This window comes from Xiphophorus hellerii, chromosome 15 (genome assembly GCF_003331165.1).
Source record: "Xiphophorus hellerii strain 12219 chromosome 15, Xiphophorus_hellerii-4.1, whole genome shotgun sequence".
Classification (NCBI taxonomy): Eukaryota; Metazoa; Chordata; class Actinopteri; order Cyprinodontiformes; family Poeciliidae; genus Xiphophorus; species Xiphophorus hellerii.
In genome coordinates, this window is record NC_045686.1 from 25,346,804 (window position 1) to 25,364,923 (window position 18,120).

Here is an 18,120-nt window from a genome sequence, read left to right on the forward strand (position 1 = left end):
TATCAGTGAGCCCAGCACAAGTAATTTATCCCGCTAGCACAGGACTCGTGTTTGGAGTGGTCTCTGGATTGGTCCCTAGTCCGAGTTAGATTAACTAACTCGTAATATTGATCCAAAGGTCAATATTAAGGAAGGCTTGTGGTTCATTGAGATGGAAAATTTTAAGTGAGGCTTCCATGTTTTATTTTTTTTTTACAGATAATTTATCTGGACAATAAGTCCATGAGGAAAATTGAAAAGTAAACAAACATAAGTAAAAGTATCTAGCCTGGTGAAAACCAGTTTCTTGTCCTTGACTATTTGCTTCCTCCATCAGGTCTGGGTTCTCGTCTGTTGGGAAATGACAGCTCCCTGAAGGCATGGACTGAAATGTTGTAGTCAATACCACCTAACCCGAGACCAAATCAAGACCAAGACCAGAGTGTATCGAGACCAAGACTTTTATGGTCCGAGTTCAAGTCGAGACCAAAACCAGCATCCCACACTACGTGACACAATAAAATGTGAAATATGATCAAAATTGCTTCTCAAAATTAATCTGAAAGATCCACATTCTCATAAAAACAGCTAGATATTAAATGCTTAGAGCTGTAATAAATTATAATTACCAATTCAAACGCTTCTTTTTTTTTTTTCTTCCATCTCTGTGCCACAATTTGTAGAGGTCTCGTGTTGCCCCTAATAAGATAACGCCCTGGGTGGTTGCTCATAGAACCATGACAATGCTCTAACAGTAAACAACACTCAACTATGAACACTGTCCAAGGAGCAACAAGCAAGAAATAACCAAGCAAAAGGAGTGCACTGTGACTGTTTCACTCTCTCCCTCTGCAAGAGACCAGTTAGTGCACAGGTGACGAAAATAATCAAAGAGCAATGAGCATGCGCTCTGTGTTGTCTTACGTTCTTGTATTTTATTTATTTGGTGATTAAATAAATATATATTTTTAATAAAATAGAATAATAATAATAGCTACTGCAGTGTGTGCAGAGCATTACAAAAAAACAAAGAACGGTTCTCAGTGAGACTCCAGTCATCGTTCTTAGTAAAGAGCTGTCCAGAAGAATCGGATTGTGAACGTCACATCCCTATATGTTGCAGACTTTGGTCACAGTGTCATAACACATGTGCGGCATTGTCAGTCAACACCTCCACACAATAAGCACAGGAAGTGACAGCATTTTTATCATCGCAAATTAACATCACTTCCACGTAGCTTACCTTTCTTTGTGCTTTTTTTCAAAGTGATGCTAAAAATTGGACGTACTTCCAGCCGTCTCTGAAAGCGAAGCGCTGCTGAATTCACACCTCGTCATATGCTTTCTTATGATTTATGTAGGGAAATTTATTACCGACAATTAGGCAGATGTCTTCTTCCGCTCCGTGACAAACACTGCGCATGTCTTGGAGTGTCACGTGGGAGTTAAAGGGGGAGGATGGATGACAGCAGTCATAAAAAAATGTAATTACTCACGTTATTGTTTGGATTTGAATCGGTATGTTTTGCATCCAGTGAAAACAAGGATGTTGACAAATAAACTGGACAATATGCTGGCAATTTAGTGACATTTCCACAGTTGTGGTCTTGAAATAAAATCCTGAGTCCTCAATGTCCAAGACCGAGACAAGACAGAGACCAAATGCGGCCATTTGCCCATGACATATGTAATGCGCCAGTTCAATGCTATCATGATTACTGAAAATTGCCTGCGCTGTAAACAACAATCCTCCACTGTGAAGAGAGAAGTACTGATCTGAACAAGGCGGCTGTTGAGACCAACATGGACTGAACGACTTCCTTCACTTCCTTCATTACCACACAGCTTCAAAGTTTGTTCGTTCCCAACTTCTCCTTCTAATCCTGATTGGCTCGGTAGAAATTTTACTGGAGGGAATCAAAGTGAATGGGAGAAAACCCAGATATAGCTTTAAGCGAGATTTGAACTAAGTGGAATTGCACAAGAAGGCAGTGGCCAGGCTAAAAGTATCCTGCTGATACACTGGTGAAGAAACTGTTTCAGTCAATCTATACTGTTGTTAAATGGGAGAAAGTGATCATTTTTACAGTGTATTGCTTGGGAGGGAGCAGGAGCAATTGAATGCTTATGATATCTTACTGAACCCATCCCATATACAACCCAATATACACAGTCCAGAAAATTCATAAATATTTATGCCCATGGGCACCAACAACTGGATCAGTCTGGGCCCTCACCATATCAAATTGTGGTCAGTTATGTTATTTTTAAATTAGGCCTAGAGGTGAAGAAAAATATTAGACTAATATTTATACTCCATGAAACCTTTTCTATCATTTTTCTGTCATCGCCCATTCCTTATCCCAAACAGATAATGGTTTGTCCACTGGTAAATTTTGAATTCTAGTGGAGTTGAAAATATCTTGTGCTCTACAGACAGAGAGAAGAACAGAATGCATCTTCAATCTGCCCCTCTGAATCAACTGGCCATCACGGTTTTTCTTAAAGTTCTTGACCTGTCATCAGTACGTGTCGTGACCGTTACTGAGTCTATCACATTTTTTTATGTGTTGTATGTTTTTATGAAGCGGGCTTATAAAAGCTTGAAAGAGAACCTTGGTTCCCCTCAGAAAGCAGCCAGCTAATAGCAGCAGCCGCTCGGCTGCCTTTGAAGTAGCCATTGTTCTGCCAAATCCATCAACCTTTCCCACAGAGGCATTTGCCAGTCTGTGAAACTGATCATCTACCTTAGGGATTGCGAGACATATAAAGGGAGCCATATTTTACTGCCCCCTTTAATACTTAATGCGATGAGGTGCCACAGGTCTGGTTATAAAAAGGAATCCATGAATACAAGAGCCCGGGGCCACTCTCAATCAGCCAAAAACATCTTGAGTAACTCTCAGTCCAGAGATTTGACAATTGCTTTGGCACATTGTTCATGAAGAAAGAAACAGCTGGGTAATTTATTTTCTTTGTGAAAGGCTATTTAGTTGCATTACAAATATTTTACAAAATGTTTCTTTGATTTGTGACAAAAAACTATAACAAACAGATGAGGTTATTTTTCTGAAAGGTTGCCTCCTCAAACAAAATCCGGTCTCCAATTATTGTCCAGAACTGTGTGCTTCCATGATAATCATCCAGATTAAAATCTGTCTTTGAAATATGATTTGAAATATGTCTTTGGGAATTACAATAAATGGGTTTAGATTTATTGAACACTCTTGGATAGATTTGAAATACCATCTTATATGCGTGAGCAAATGTATCCATAAGCCTTTAATTATGTTACTGGCTGGACAAATTATGGTGAGATGAACTAACTTTTATTTTCAAATCCCACCAAAAACTTAAATAATATTCAACACCTCTAAGTCTGATAAATGTATCTAACATTGTGGTGATCTGATTTTTTTTTTTTTTTTGCAAAAACATTAAATATTTTTACATCTAAAAGTCTAAAAGGTTTTCTGTGCATTTGTGATCACGGCTGCAGGTCTTTAATGGTTTGTCTCCTCCAGCTTTGGACATCTTAAATCTGAGACTTCTTCCTAACATTCTCAGTTAGTCTTTCCACAGATCCTCAATAGTATTTTGGTCTGGACTTCCACTGGGCTATTGTGACTAAACCAGGAATGTCCAAAGTCAGTACTCAAGGGTCTGCATGCTTTAGATGTGGTCCTGGTTGGACATTCTAGATGTTTTAATCATTACCAGGATTCTGCAGAACATGATAACCTCTGAAAGAGGTCAACCACCATGTGAGTCAACTGGTGAGAAGCAGGGAAACATCTAAACATGCAGGAGTTCCAGGTGGGAGTTGAGCTGTGAGATTCTGTCACTGTAACAAAATTTGCTGGATGATAAATTGTCCCAGAAATAATTGTGATAAACTATGATATTGGGGTTTTTTTAGACCATTGTTGACTAATAAATCACTATTAATACTATATTAATGCAAGTACACACTCTCAAAGGTAAATATATATAATATAATTTAATATATATATATATATATATATATATATATATATATATATATATATATATATATATATATATATATATATATATATATATATAAATAAAACATTTTACACTGGAACTGAAAAATATTTTAAATATCCAAAGTATGTAAATGAAACAATGACTAAAATGGATTCTGAAATCAAAACTGCATTTTAAAAAAATCATTCAACTTAGACAAAGATATGTATACTTTTCCTCTCTTTTCAGAATTGTCTACTACGTTTTTGTCCTGTTATTTAATTGGCCATTAAAAAACATAGAAGTTTCTGATTGTACACCATCAAAATGAGAAAAACACACACAATAAAAGTCAACCCTTTATTGTGTGTAGGCTGGCACAGGGTGTGACAAAATGTAAATTATGTGTTAAGTCAATAACTTAAAAAAAAAAACTCAACTTAGCATCTTAAGTTTTTATTTTCCACAGATGTCAGGGTTCTAAAAAAAAACTAACAAAAAATAGTTTTCCAACTGTGAATAAAATATGACTGAAGCAGAATTGCTGGAACACTGAGTGAAAGGTCACTCAGTGTTCCAGATGTAATTATATGTGAATACTTTTACAAGGTTCTTTAGATGGTTTTAAACAAAAGAAAGTCTCTTGTGAAATGAGGCTATAAATTAAACGAAAGAGCAAAAGGTCTCATAGAATTAAGGACATCTGACTACATAACTAATTCTCTACTGGCTCATCAATCATTATTCATCTCTCTAAAAATATATTTGCTATTAATGTGATATACTATTTGAAGTGTAAAGAGAACGTTGTGTGAAAAGCATCATTTGTTATTATAGTAATAAAATAACTATTAAAGATGGAACCTGTTTGTTACAGATTGCAGTGTGTTCTGTGTCAGTATAATGTGCTCTTTTATGAACATCATGTACATTTCCAACAGATGTTGAAATGAGAACATTTCACCCAATTCAGTGATGATGAATGAGCTCTGTGATGAACTGATTATTGCTTATTTCCTGATGGAGGATGAAGAGATTCCACAGCTCATTATTCTCTGAGATTTTTTCAAAGTGTTGCTCTTCAAATGCCCTTGGAACTGTCACTGAGGATTCTTAATTACCTCTGTTAAAAACCATTTATCCTGATTTGTCAATCAGTTGCACTTTAGACAGATGCAAGTCCTCTGTGCTAAAAATATGATGTTTACTCCTCTAATATAGCATAAACAATATCTGTATCTGTATTTGATACGGATCATGTAGCTCAAATCTGGAGCCTGGGTTGCTTTCTATTCAATCAGCATTTAAAAAAGGTAAACTTCTTTTGCTGGCTGAACAACAGAACACCAACATGACTTACGTCATGTACCAGAACTAAGACTTTCTTAAATTTTTCTGACACCTGTCCCTTTGTATACTGTTGAAAGAGTGGCAAGAAGAAAGCCATCTCAAAGATATCCATAAAAGTTTTGTTTAAAGTTTGCCACAAGCCACCTGGGAGACACACCAGACATGTGGAAAAAGGTGCTCTGGTCAGATGAAACCAAAATCAAACTTTTTGGCCACAATGCAAAACGATATGTTTGCCGTAACAGCAACACAGCTCATTATCCCGAACACACCATCCCCACTGTCAAACATGGTGGTGGCAGCATCATGGTTTGGGCCTTTTCTTCAGCAGGGACAGGGAAGATGGTTAAAATTGATGGGAAGATGGATGGAGCCGAATACATTCTGGAAGAAAACCTGTTGGAGTCTGCAAAAGACTTTATTGGAGATTTATCTTCCAATAAGACAGTGATCCCAAACATAAAGCAAAATCAACAATGGTATGGTTCACAAATAAACATATCCAGGAGTTAGAATAGCCAAGTCAAAGTCCAGACCTGAATCCAATTGAGAATCTGTGGAAAGAGCTGAAAACTGCTGTTCACATCGCTCTCCATCCAACCTCATTGTGCTTGAGCTGTTTTGCAAGGAAGAATGGGCAAGAATTTCAGTCTCTCCATGTGCAAAACTGATAGACATACCCCAAGCGACTTGCAGCTGTAATCCAAGCAAAAGGTGGCCCTACAAAGTATTAACTCAAGGGGGCCGAATAATATTGCATGCCCCACTTTGCAGTTTTTTATTTGTTAAAAAAGTTTAAAATATCCAATAAATTTCGTTCCACCTCACGATTGTGTCTCATTTGTTGCTCATTTGTTGCAAAATAATAAAATTTTAGATCTTTATGTTTGAAGCCTGAAAAACGGCAAAAGGTTGAATAGTTCAAGGGGGACGAATACTTTCGCAAGGCTCTGTGTGTATATATATATATGTACACACATGTATATAGTGTAAATGTTCACAGGTTGGTCTTTTATGCTGCTGTCTGAAATCTGCAGCATGTATGACGTTCATCCAGAATCCTTTTAGAAAATTAACATAAATTTAACCAGGAAAGACTGATATTCTCTTCATGTTGGCTAAATGTTTTTGATGAAGTACCATCCCTTTTTTTGGGATACACAACACTTTTGCAGAAACCACCTCAATTTTTCTCTAAGACAGGAGAGACAGATTTTGCATAAAGAGTCTGGTTTCTTGCATCTGTAAATATCCCCTAATATTTCCCCCAAGGATACACCTGAATGTTGAAAAGCAAAGCTTTTGTTTTCTAAATGGGTCGTGATCCATTTTCCTTGTGGAATCCAACAGGTAAGTCGTTTGTCAAACATGTGCGTTCCTTTTTTAATCAATTTGCACAGCTAAAAACCATTCATCTCCATATCCCTGTTTGACTGCTTTATTAGATGCAAAACGTCAGATAGTGTAATAATGGTGAAGCAAGGCTCTGGATTATTGCAGAATCGCCAAACACAAATGATTTCTTCCCTGATTATCTTCCTCTGGTGCCTTGCCATATTCTTGTTTTTTTGGGGGCGGGGGGGTTGCTGTGGCAGCACATCAACATATTGAGGACATTTAAATGAAGACATTTTGTTCTCTGATAATGATTCAATATGTTATGCCACACAAGGCTATGATTAGCTGAAAATGACTGGAATCTAACTTATTGGCCGCAATCAAATTAATGCTCCTGCTTGTCTTTTTCAAATAAGACAAATTCAATAGAACCAAAAAAAAGGCCTGTGTCATACTGAGAGGGCTACTTCTATTTTTGCTTCTGCATGTTCTCCATGTGCTTAGCCAAGCAAAACATGGCTAAAATTGGTTAGAAAGCCAGCTGGACCTCTATTTAAATCTCATCATTATTACAGTCTATCGGCAAGAAATTCTCTGTCTTCAGCTCTGACCCTTGGCCTCATGCCCTTCATCTAGTGCAGATGGGAAGTGTGAAAGCATCAAGGTGGAATGAGGTTATCAAAACGTCCAGGGGAAGCGTGTCTGAGCTGGGAAGGAAAAGTTTCAGACCCAAGTTGGCGCATAGCTTTGAGGCAGAGGGCATCTCATGGTGCTAGCCAACAACTGCTTTCATTCACCTGAGGCTACCTCAAAGCCAGTTCAACCAATCATGTTCAAAAATGGTAGAGGGTCAAAATGAATGATGCTTTAGTTAGGTCATAAAAATACTTTTGGTGATTGTGGTTCAAAAATGTTACATTCATAAGTTACCAGGCAGAACCAGTGGCACCAGTGGCAGATCATTAAAGTATGGCTGGATCTGTCTATTTATCATTATCTATTTCATTCAATAAATTAAATGTGTTCCATGTGATATCAAACCACTTAAGCATGCTAGGCCAAGGCTCATTTTCTGTTATGTAATCCATTTTATTTTAAATAATATTTTTATCAAACAAGTACAGAAGAAAATAGACAGAGATGAAGTTATTAGCATAAATATTCTAGAACACATATCTAAGTAGAAAAACATGAACTAATGGAATGTATTTTAAAATGAGCTGGACTGAGATTTCAGTGTTTGGTAATGGATTGAACTGGTATCAGTGGTGATGCACTTGCATTAAGTTGAAATATATACTGTAGTCATTAATGAAACTCACACATGTAAAATATCTGGGTATGATTTTGCTGTCTGTTTAATAAATAAAAAACTGAACAGAGTGAAATACCTTTAGAATTCTGCCTTTCTTAGAAAACTTCAAGAGAAGCATCAAAATTAATTTCTTCAGCAGGTTGCCAGGTGACACAGATAAATAAATATCAGAGCTGTTTCTCATTTTATTGAGATTAGATCATAAAAGCTACAAACAGATTTGGTCACATTTCATAGATCTGCCTGAAGAATATTACCTTTAGTTAAGTTCTAAATGAATTCAATACGTTCTCATGGTTTTTTTTTTAAATATTTTTGGAGGGGATGTTAGACATAAATAATAATCAGCAGTGTGAGAGAGGAGAAGTGAAGACATGGAGCTAATCCTCATCTGTCAGTGATTTATATGTATTTTGCTCAGAATATTCCAAAAATATTCATGATTAATGTGACTCCTTTGGAGTGACTTTCTGCAGCGTTCCAAGAAATCCAGGTGTTCATCCCTCAAAGGCAGCATTTAACTCAAATGGCCTTCCACGCCTAATACTCTCTGCTCTCTGATGATGGGCTTCAACAAGTTTTCTTCAAAATGCCTCGAGCATAAAATCAGCCAAGTCATGTGGAATTAGGTAATACAGGAAAACAACGCTGATGCTTGCCATCTTTACAGCTCTCAGGAAAAGCCCCAAAACTCAGCAGCAGGGAAGGAAGAGTTCTGAAAACATAGTCATTACCACTGAGCTTCTACATGTTATGGTTTATATTAGAATTTTTTTTTTTTTTGGTTCAAGATAAGCAAAGATTACTGATTTACAGAAGTACTTCAGTCATGTAATATTAATTCCTTTTCCAGTGCTCATGTCTGTAAACAGTTTCTCAATTGATGATAGTTTAAACGTCTGTATAGTCTACATTAATAAAGGCAAATCTCAGTAAACTAAAACATAATTAAGTGAACCGATTTCGGTCTTTTCATTCAAAAGTGAAACATAGATTGTTCAACACCAGGAGGTTTATTTCAAGTCCTTATTTGTACTTATTTTGATGATTATAGCTAACTCAAACCTGCAGTTCTGTTTCCTAGGAAATGAGATAACTATTCCAAAAGAGCAATTATTTATTTATTTTTTTTTAACACAATGCAGTTATATTAGGACTATATTATAGTTTTATAGACTGACCTGAAAGTTGTCCAGCAGGCAGGCTGGTGCCCATTCCCAGCATTGAACAAGAGGTGGGGTGCAGCCTGGTCGGCCATCAGTCCATTGCAGGAAACACAATCATGTTCAAAAATCATGAAGACACACACACATACTGTATGCACACAACATTAAGAGCAATTAAGAATGTGTTCACACCTGATGATCCGGTAGACTAAGTTTGATTGGGCACCAAAATTGCAACATTTGTTACATTTTCAGCTGCTGTCGTTCTCTTTCTCACTGCACCAACAGACCAAGCCCTTTGAAAAACCAGTTCCCCTCCTCGTCTGTGGTGGCGCTGCACCACAAACCATAGAAGGAAATGACACAAAAACCTCTGAAGGAGACACTGAGCGCAACTTACTTCCTTTTGCATGGAATGTAATCTAAAATGGAGTGGCATCAGATTTTTGCGGTTGTATGATTTCTCTTTTGACTTTGGCTAAAGACGACAAACATTCCTACTGCTAGGCGCTTGTGTTTGTTTTGGTTGTTTGCCCAGAATGCCTTGCACTATTGTCAAGTTCCTATTTTTGGAGCGGTCTGTGGTCTGATTGAAATTAACTCTGGTGCAATTCGAATGAATATGTACCCACATATTCATTTGAATCATTCGAATTGCACCAGAGTTCATTTTCGCCAAACCAAAACCTAGGATTTTATGCAGACCAGTGCTCATGTTTTTGGTCTGCATCAGATTTTGATTACACATTCACACTTCCCCAAATGAAATGGACTTTCTACACAAATAGACTAGAGTTTGATTAAAGTGAACTAATCAGAGCTGGTGTGGATGCACCCTTGGAGACATCAAATATCTAATAGTCATGCTTTTGAACTGTGGGAGGAAGCGAGTACCTGGAGAAAACTCACACCAACTGCGCCCCTGTGCAGCCTGTATTCCTAGATACTAATGGAAAATGTATTGGAAGGAAGATACATGGCAGAAACACGACCACAAACAACAAGAAAGATAGAGCCTTGAAGGGACCTTGAACCAATCTGTGTACTACAAGAAGCCACAAACAGACATATCAAGGACCTGGCCTGCAACGGTCACCTTTCCTGAAGTAAACCACTCTGGAAAGAAGACAATGTCAGAAATATCTTAGCAGGTCTAAGAGGAAAAAGAACTGGAGTCTGGTGGAATAGTGGAGAAGCACAAAATCTACTTTGCTTGAGGCCATTCAGTGATGATATGTAGTGTCATGTCACCTGCTGGTGTTGGTCCACTGGGCTTTATCAAGTTTAAACTCAGCACAGACATTTATCAGGAAATGTTCATTTCATGCCTTTCTGCTGACAAGCTTTATGAAGATGATTTCATTTTCCAGCAGGACATGGTACCTAGTCACACTGCCAAAAGTCCCACTGGTTTAAAAGCCGTGGTATCACTGGGCTTTCTTCACCCAAAGCCCTTAGAGAAAGTGAGGGTTGTTGCCATGAGGAAGATGAGAGACACCAGAGTGAACAATGCAGACCAGCTGAAACCTTTCAAGCATTGTTTCCATTAAAGCTCAGCAGAAGCACAGGCTGATCACCTCCACATCACGCCACAGTAATTCATTTAGAAAGTCCCTCCTCCAAATCCTGGGTGCATCTACTGCGCAATAAATGGACATACTGCTCAGGAGTTTGACATTTCTATAAATAAATGTGATCACTGAAACAAACGATCATGTTGATTATGCTGTAATTTAGCTGTAGCTGTCGAGAAGTCCCACTGTGAGGAAATGAGCAGCGTTTCCTTCCATCTCTGTCAGGATGATTTCACTCTGCCTCAGTAACCCTGAGGACGCCAATCCACCACTGATGGTGCTCAACACACAGGTGGATGTTTGCTGCATTGTGCGGGGCATGAACATTATGCAGAAAATAACATTACAAAAAAAATACTCTCCATTCTATTCATATTTTATGTTCGTAATTGAAATTTGAACATTGGATCCATCACCTTTTTGGATGTGTTGCCACTGAAGTTCAGTTCAGAGGCTTCAGCGAACAATAGATCAGTCGAGGGTTCACACACTTCACTCACATCTTTTGCCAAATATTGGCTGAGATTTATTTATTTTTTCTCAAGGACGTGACATTCAGATGCTTCCCCCCTCTGCATGTTGCGTTCAGGGCTTTCAGCTGCCAAACTGCTGGAAGAAACCCAGCTTTCAGCTCATCGCTCTTTGGATGTCTCTTTGTAGGATCAAAAATGGTATTTCATGCTGGTCAAAATCAACTTTATATGGTGCCTTTCATATAAATACATTTTAGAAATAAATTATGTTCTGCTTTTCAAAATTATTTTTAAAGATGGCACTCAAAGCTCCATTTTTAATGTTTTCTGTTATGTGTCTTCCCCTCTGCCTTTCTCCTCAGTATTTTAAATGTCATTGATATTTTTGGACTTTTTATAAACACAAAAACTGCAGCATGATTGTGAATAACTCCTGAAGTTTTCTAACAGAAGAAACCGTAAGAAGGAGCAACCTGGTGAGCAAAGTGAATCATGTATGAGGAAGATAGAGATAGAATACTAAAATTACAAATTCATCTTTAGCTCACACACTGAGACATTGCTCCTTTACTCCATTTTATAAACCTTGTTACTTCTGCAAATGATCAAAACACTAAAGCTGGGACAGATTGTGCAGTTAATGAAAAAACAAAATCTCATGGGAGACCTGAGCCTTGGCTTCACATAGACAGCTGAGCAGACTTGGAAGCAGCATAGAGAGTCACTAATGGACACCCCACAACAAATACTGGAACTGCTTAAATACATGATCAAATGAAATCCTTTTAATCTCTGCTGAGGAATTGACGTTTATGGCTGATTTAAATGGATGGAGTTTATAAGATGGGCAGAGGAGATCTTACTGTCTCATCAAGTAAACAGGTACAAATGATTTATAGGTTTTAGAAAAAAACAACTCAACAGTTCAGTTCACTTCCCTCCCCTCCTCCACCCAAAAAACAGACTCTTTTCTGAAAGGGGTCCACACCACCAGGACGGACGTCAAAACATACTATTGGCTCCTGTAAAGTTTCAGGAAAAACAGACAGTAGCCTAAAGTCACCTTTATTCAGTTGATCTCTCTGTAAAATTGGCCATAGGGTGCTGCACGATCGGCAAACAAGGATACAGACCACACTTGTCATTTTATCGTAAACCTTTTCATGAGCAAAGAAGACGATCATGGATAACAGTCGTTAATCTTAAGGGCAGGCAGCACCCACAGGTGTGCAGGCAACACATTTTACAAGGTAAGAAATTTAAGGTTCATATCCTTCATAATCATTAGTAACCATGGAGAAAATGTCGCACTGTCATATATCATGTAAGAGGAAACACTGTTCATGACATAGTGATATACATCATGTGGCATCTATTCTGCCATATTTCTACTATATTATTATAGTAAATAATATGATTCTATTATAGACTACTATAGAATCATAGTAAATAATAACCAATAATCAGTGAATGATTTTAGGCTTGGCCAATTAACCTGGGCCCAATCTCACAGACTTTACTAAATCTATTTTTAAGCAATGTTAGTGATGCTCATGTTTTTATAGGAAAGGGGCTGGGGGGCTTAATCAGATTCTGCCTAAGGCCCCATATAACCATGGGACGGCCCTGCATGAAGAGCTAGAGCCACTCCACCTGCTGTGTATTTCTCTGCTGGATGTTCACCTCCAGCCTAGATCCCATCAGTAGCGGTGCAAATTCGCCTGGTAGTAATGCTAGGTTAAGATGAAGCAGAGCGCAGACAATGAGCAGGTGATACCGGGGCTTTGAGGTGACTGGCCATTTAGTCCAGCACTGGGGCAGAATGATACAGTTAAAGCCCAGTGTCTTAACACTGACAATCAGTTCACTCATTATTAGACTGAGGGCAGCCAGACTTAATTTATTTTTGTTAAGTTGTTATTTTTAGCTAAATATTCTTGTTGAGGGCCACAAGCAGGCTTCCTGATGCACAGATTAAATAAGACAAAAACTCAAAAAAGGCACTTGGGGCATCAAGGACAAAAGGGGAAGGGGCTCTGTCCTCTCAGCTCCCTCCCTCTGCACGGGCCTGACTGGACCTCCCAGAGAGCATCCTGGTCTGCATAAAGCAGGTGAGGTTTGCTGAATGGTGGAGTAGAGAATGGCCTGGGAAATCCCCAGGATCATACAACTTCTCAAATGATTAAAATATGAGAAAAAAAACAACGTTTGATATTATAGCTCAATAAGAAAAAAAGAGAAGACAAAAGAAAAAAAACACACAAAACCATCTAATTACACATTTATAAATGAATCACAAAGGACACAAGGCATTTCTGTAGAGATTGTATTATATTTCCAAAAATATATGTACAGTCTATTACAAAGATTACAAAGCAAGAAGAATTGTCTATGTAACAAGAAATTATCTAATTTAAATCATCTCACATTTCCGCTGTTAGGGAAAATATTTTTTGACCAGTGAATATTCTCAATACTTTCATCACAAAAAAATAAATATTAAATCAAAAATTTGCATTACTGTACAGGAAACTGAAGGCAACATGAAAACAAAATCTAGATTAAAAATGAACATCCTATCAGCTGTCTTTGGTCCTAAATGGAAAACAAAATATGTTCAACTGAAATCTTGTGGATGACAATAATTCATCTGTGATATACAAAAATATAGTGCATTTTCCATGTAATCAGAGCTCTCTACTAAGTAATAGGTGTAAAAAAAAAAACCAATATAAATAAAATGTACAAGTTTTACAGTTCAAACGTAGTCAAAGATCCCCTCAGAGCTCAGCTCCTTCTGACACAATCGACAGTGTGGCTGTCTTTGGAATTATCCGCTTCCTCCTCAAAAAGGTAATGTCCAGCTGCTTGACATCTTGATTTGAAAAATAACTTCATACTCTGTCATTTCTGATTTCAACCATTACTCCATTACCTGTGAGTCTCAGCTCTTTTTTGTCTTTTTGTACATTATACTAAAAAAAAACAACAAAAAAAACTGCTGATTTTATAACCTTCTTTCACATCAAAACCTTTTTATCCAGAGCTAAGTGACCTGAATTACAGCATGCCAATAAAATAAGCAGAAACTGATTTGTAAAAGTTGCAGGTGATTCATGCGCTGAATCAATTGTAACCTGGCGGTAATCTCAATTTGGCTTCAACTGCTGCCTTCCAAGCCCAGAATAAAAAGAACAAAGGCCTTCTACCAATGGGAGTGAGGCGTCTTAGAGCCAGGTTAGAAAATCAGACCATGAAGTAAAGACTGGGTGAGAGAAAGGGGGTGCCGTCTGTAAACTAGGGAGTTTTGTGCTGACTGAATGACTTCATGGCTGTATTCAATTCAAAGGCCTGGCCGAAACCCAACTGCTGAGCTCTGCTGTATAGATGAAAGAAGGGACTGTGTGACAAGGAGTTCTGGTCAGGGCTAATTCCTGGTGTCTCTTCACAGAGGGTGAAGCCCACAGTGAAAAAAACCTACTATAAGTCAGCATCTGCTGTCTGTCTTGATGCAAAAAAGAATGAGATGAATATCTCATTCTATGTTCATTTTGAAAATAAACTGGGTCAGTTTATTTCAGTTAGTCAAATATGTTTGCAACTTTCACACAAAATCAACTTTTAATACAGATGAAGACAAAGTATTGTGTTAGAAATGGCAATCAGCTAATTTCAAACATCCTAAACTAATCACATGACTGAAGCATCAGTCTAAAATAAACAGTAAGAACATCCACTGCCTTGAAAAACATCCAAAGAATTTAAGGAGATTGAATCTGAATGTGTTTTGTTGCATTTACATTTTATCTATTTGTTCAATTTGCATGCAGTGGCTGCTGCTGCACATTACTTTTACCATTAAACTGGAGAGGGCAAGACACAAAGGGCCAGACTCCATCCTCAGTAGCAAATTCTTAGTTAGCGGGTTTGGAAAGGCTGGACTGCTGCGTGATGAAGAGGACAGCACAAGGTCAAGAGCAAATGTGCCTTAAGGTGAAAGTGACATTGAGAGTGACAACAAAGAGAGACTGAGGAAATTTGTGTGAGGATGAAGACGACTTTAGTGGCTTTAATGTACAAGGAGGAAGATGAAGATAGCACTCAATGACCATGTTACATGCACATTTGGGAAAAAGCATTTACCTGTTTGTATTACTGGTACATAACTCATTAAAAGTTAAACAAAAGTCTTTGTGTGTAAATAACTCATGTCAGATGAGTGGGGGCTAAATGTGAACCCCTTTTTTTCCTTCTTTTTGTTTAGTTCGGACATTACGGTACCTGGAAATTTGATTCTTTCATGTCAGTTGATCTTAAAATGCCCAATGAGAAAGATAGCAGTGATCGTGCTGCAAAACATTTTTTCCATCTCTTGTTTTTAGTGACTGGGTCTAAAATGGTTTGAATGAAGCACAGAAATGACACAGAGCTTGGACAGCTTGTAAGACTCAAGCTTCTGTTTCACTAAAAGTCTGATTTCTCTATGTACTGAAGGTGAAACATTCAGGAATATGTTAATACAATAATAGGAGGTTATGGCAGCAGTGAAATAAATAGCACTGACTGTTGTCAGTGACCCCACACCCCTTATCATGACAGATGAATAAATACATCTTTCTATCAAAGAAAATTGCAATAAGTCACATTCAGCTAACAAGAAAACATTTTTTCGTTTTTGAAGTAGCGACAGATGGCACCAACGAGGTTGATCAGCCTTAAAACACATCGTTCACCCCGCCCCCCATGCCTCTGCTTCTGCTCTGTTTTCCACACAAAGTCACGCGGAAAAAAAAGAGCATATTTCAATGCATGTTCCGTCACATCCACGCCTATGAGGGATGAGCGGCGGAGACGCATAAATAAACAAGAGGAGCTGCGCGACTGCCTGCGGAGCCAGGACGGAAGGATTTACCAGCAAGGCCTGCGTCTGATGAAGACTCCATCCTTTGGTCCCGGGTTTTTTTCAGACGCCAACCCCGAAGGATCTCTTTGATTTCTGGGTGGTGCAATGTGTCAGAGGATGATGTTAGCATGGCTAATTTGCACCTTTTTAGAGTTTCAAATGGTGCCACTTTCATCTTTGCGACAACTCAGCTTGACATTTCCATGCTGTGTTAGATTTTCATCAAATGTTTACCATATCATAGAGGCAAAACACAACATGATTATTTCATTTGATGACTTGGCATGGCACGTTTCTGAGCGCGCTCCAAAGCATTTTAGGTCACAGAGGTACATTCCTTCCCCTTTCTGGGGGTGACGGAATCTTTCCAAAGGGTTTGTCAGCACACAGTAGCACAAACATGCTTTTCATACATAGCACCATAAAGGATCTCTGTTGAAGACTGCTTCTCCCTGGTAATTATTGCTCTTTTAGTCAATCTCTTCCCGACTGAATCTGTCATTCCTGGTAATAGTCTGAGTTTGTGCACACCAGAACTAGTCACAGATAAGAAGACACACCACAAGAAAAGAAAAAGTGACAAAAACCCTCTAAAGGAGCCACAGAAAGCATCGCCATTAAAGTACCTAAAACATTGTAAATACTAAATCTAAATATGTTTTAAGGCAGTATGACATCTCCTCTGTTCCGGGATCCACCCTTAAACACCATCCAATTTGCAGGAACAAACTGTGTGCAAGATTTTAGGCAGAATGATAGCAAAACTACAGAGTGGCTGCAAATTGAATACAATCTTTGAACTGTGCTCGCAGATTTTCATCAGTTCTAAGACTTTGTGTCCTGTTGTGAATTCTATGACAAATAGATATTGCTACTCTGATATAAAAACATATTTCAATGTGATTAGAGGAAAAGTTTGCCTTTATTGTGCAAACTTCTTCAAAAGTTTGAAGATTGAGACATACCCCGTTTCCTGGGCTGCAAACGAGCAAGTTGGGATGCAATAAGGATGTTAAAAACAAGTTAAAGGAAAGACAAAAACTGCAACCAGTTCAGTCCTGCACGACTCAGCATAAACATTACCTTGAAATCTGCAACGCAAAGCTCCGTCGGCATCTGGATAAGTTACCCTGTTGTCACATCCAAGGACAAGGAGGAAAAGAAGTCCTGTGGATGCCACAGTATTTCCTTGTGGCAAGCACATGGAAAATAAAGACTGTAGAAAAAGGAACTAAAGCAAGTTTCGTTTGCTTTGTAAAGGAAATTCACATCTATGGTGTGCGCTTAATTCCATCATTAAGGTAATAAAACTCCTTTCCAACTCGTCCCTTGATATGTGGTTGAGTTCTTAAGCGCGTCTACAAATAAGAAAGAAAAACAAGTCATCTCATACAGGTAGTTGATTTTTGTCGCTGCTTCTTGCCCTTTCCTCTCTTTAGTGCCCTTTGAAGAAACGGACCTCATTCCCTCTCTGAGGAACAAAGGAATGATTTCCCTCCAGACGCAGTAGGAGGAGATATCCGTGTACTTTGACCAGGCGCTGCTCCAGATTAGTCCTGCCTTAGTGTTTTTACCCTGACCGAGGCGTCCCGTCGCAGCGTGTCACACCTGGACTCCTGTACCATGAAGGTGCAGCATCTGGGCTCTCATAGTCTGTATGCTGCTCATGATCTTTTTCTGGTGGCCCACTAGTGTGATTCCTAAGCTCATCACATCCCTGCAAGACAAGACAACATATCCATCACTGTACAAATGGATAGAGCCTGTTATGGACTCAAGTCTCTTTTCAATGAACAGATTTTTACATTATACACAGCTGAGAAAATAAGTTCTCAGCATGTCAACTATTGACATAAAATATCCACCAGAAGCTGGAAAGAATTCATGAAAACCAAACAGTCCATACATTATGTATGATGAAGTATAATTACACACTGAGCAGATATACAAGAAGAAAATAGAAAGTTAAATCCATCACCATTTAGAAAGTAAGCAGGCTCTATCAAGACCTTATACTATACAGAAAATGTTG

At 38.3% G+C, this 18,120-nt stretch overlaps 1 protein-coding gene across 2 annotated transcripts in view; it reads right to left on the minus strand.

Annotated features, from left to right (window-relative positions):
* Positions 1 to 13,496: 13,496 nt before the first annotated feature.
* epha7 (eph receptor A7) overlaps positions 13,497 to 18,120 on the minus strand; it is a 123,727-nt gene continuing 119,103 nt past the window's right edge. For both annotated transcript variants that reach the window (XM_032584398.1, XM_032584400.1), the window contains exon 17: positions 13,497 to 17,805. In XM_032584398.1, coding sequence (XP_032440289.1) covers positions 17,691 to 17,805 — 115 coding nt within the window. In that variant the 3' untranslated portion in view covers positions 13,497 to 17,690. The remainder of the gene's footprint in view (positions 17,806 to 18,120) is intronic.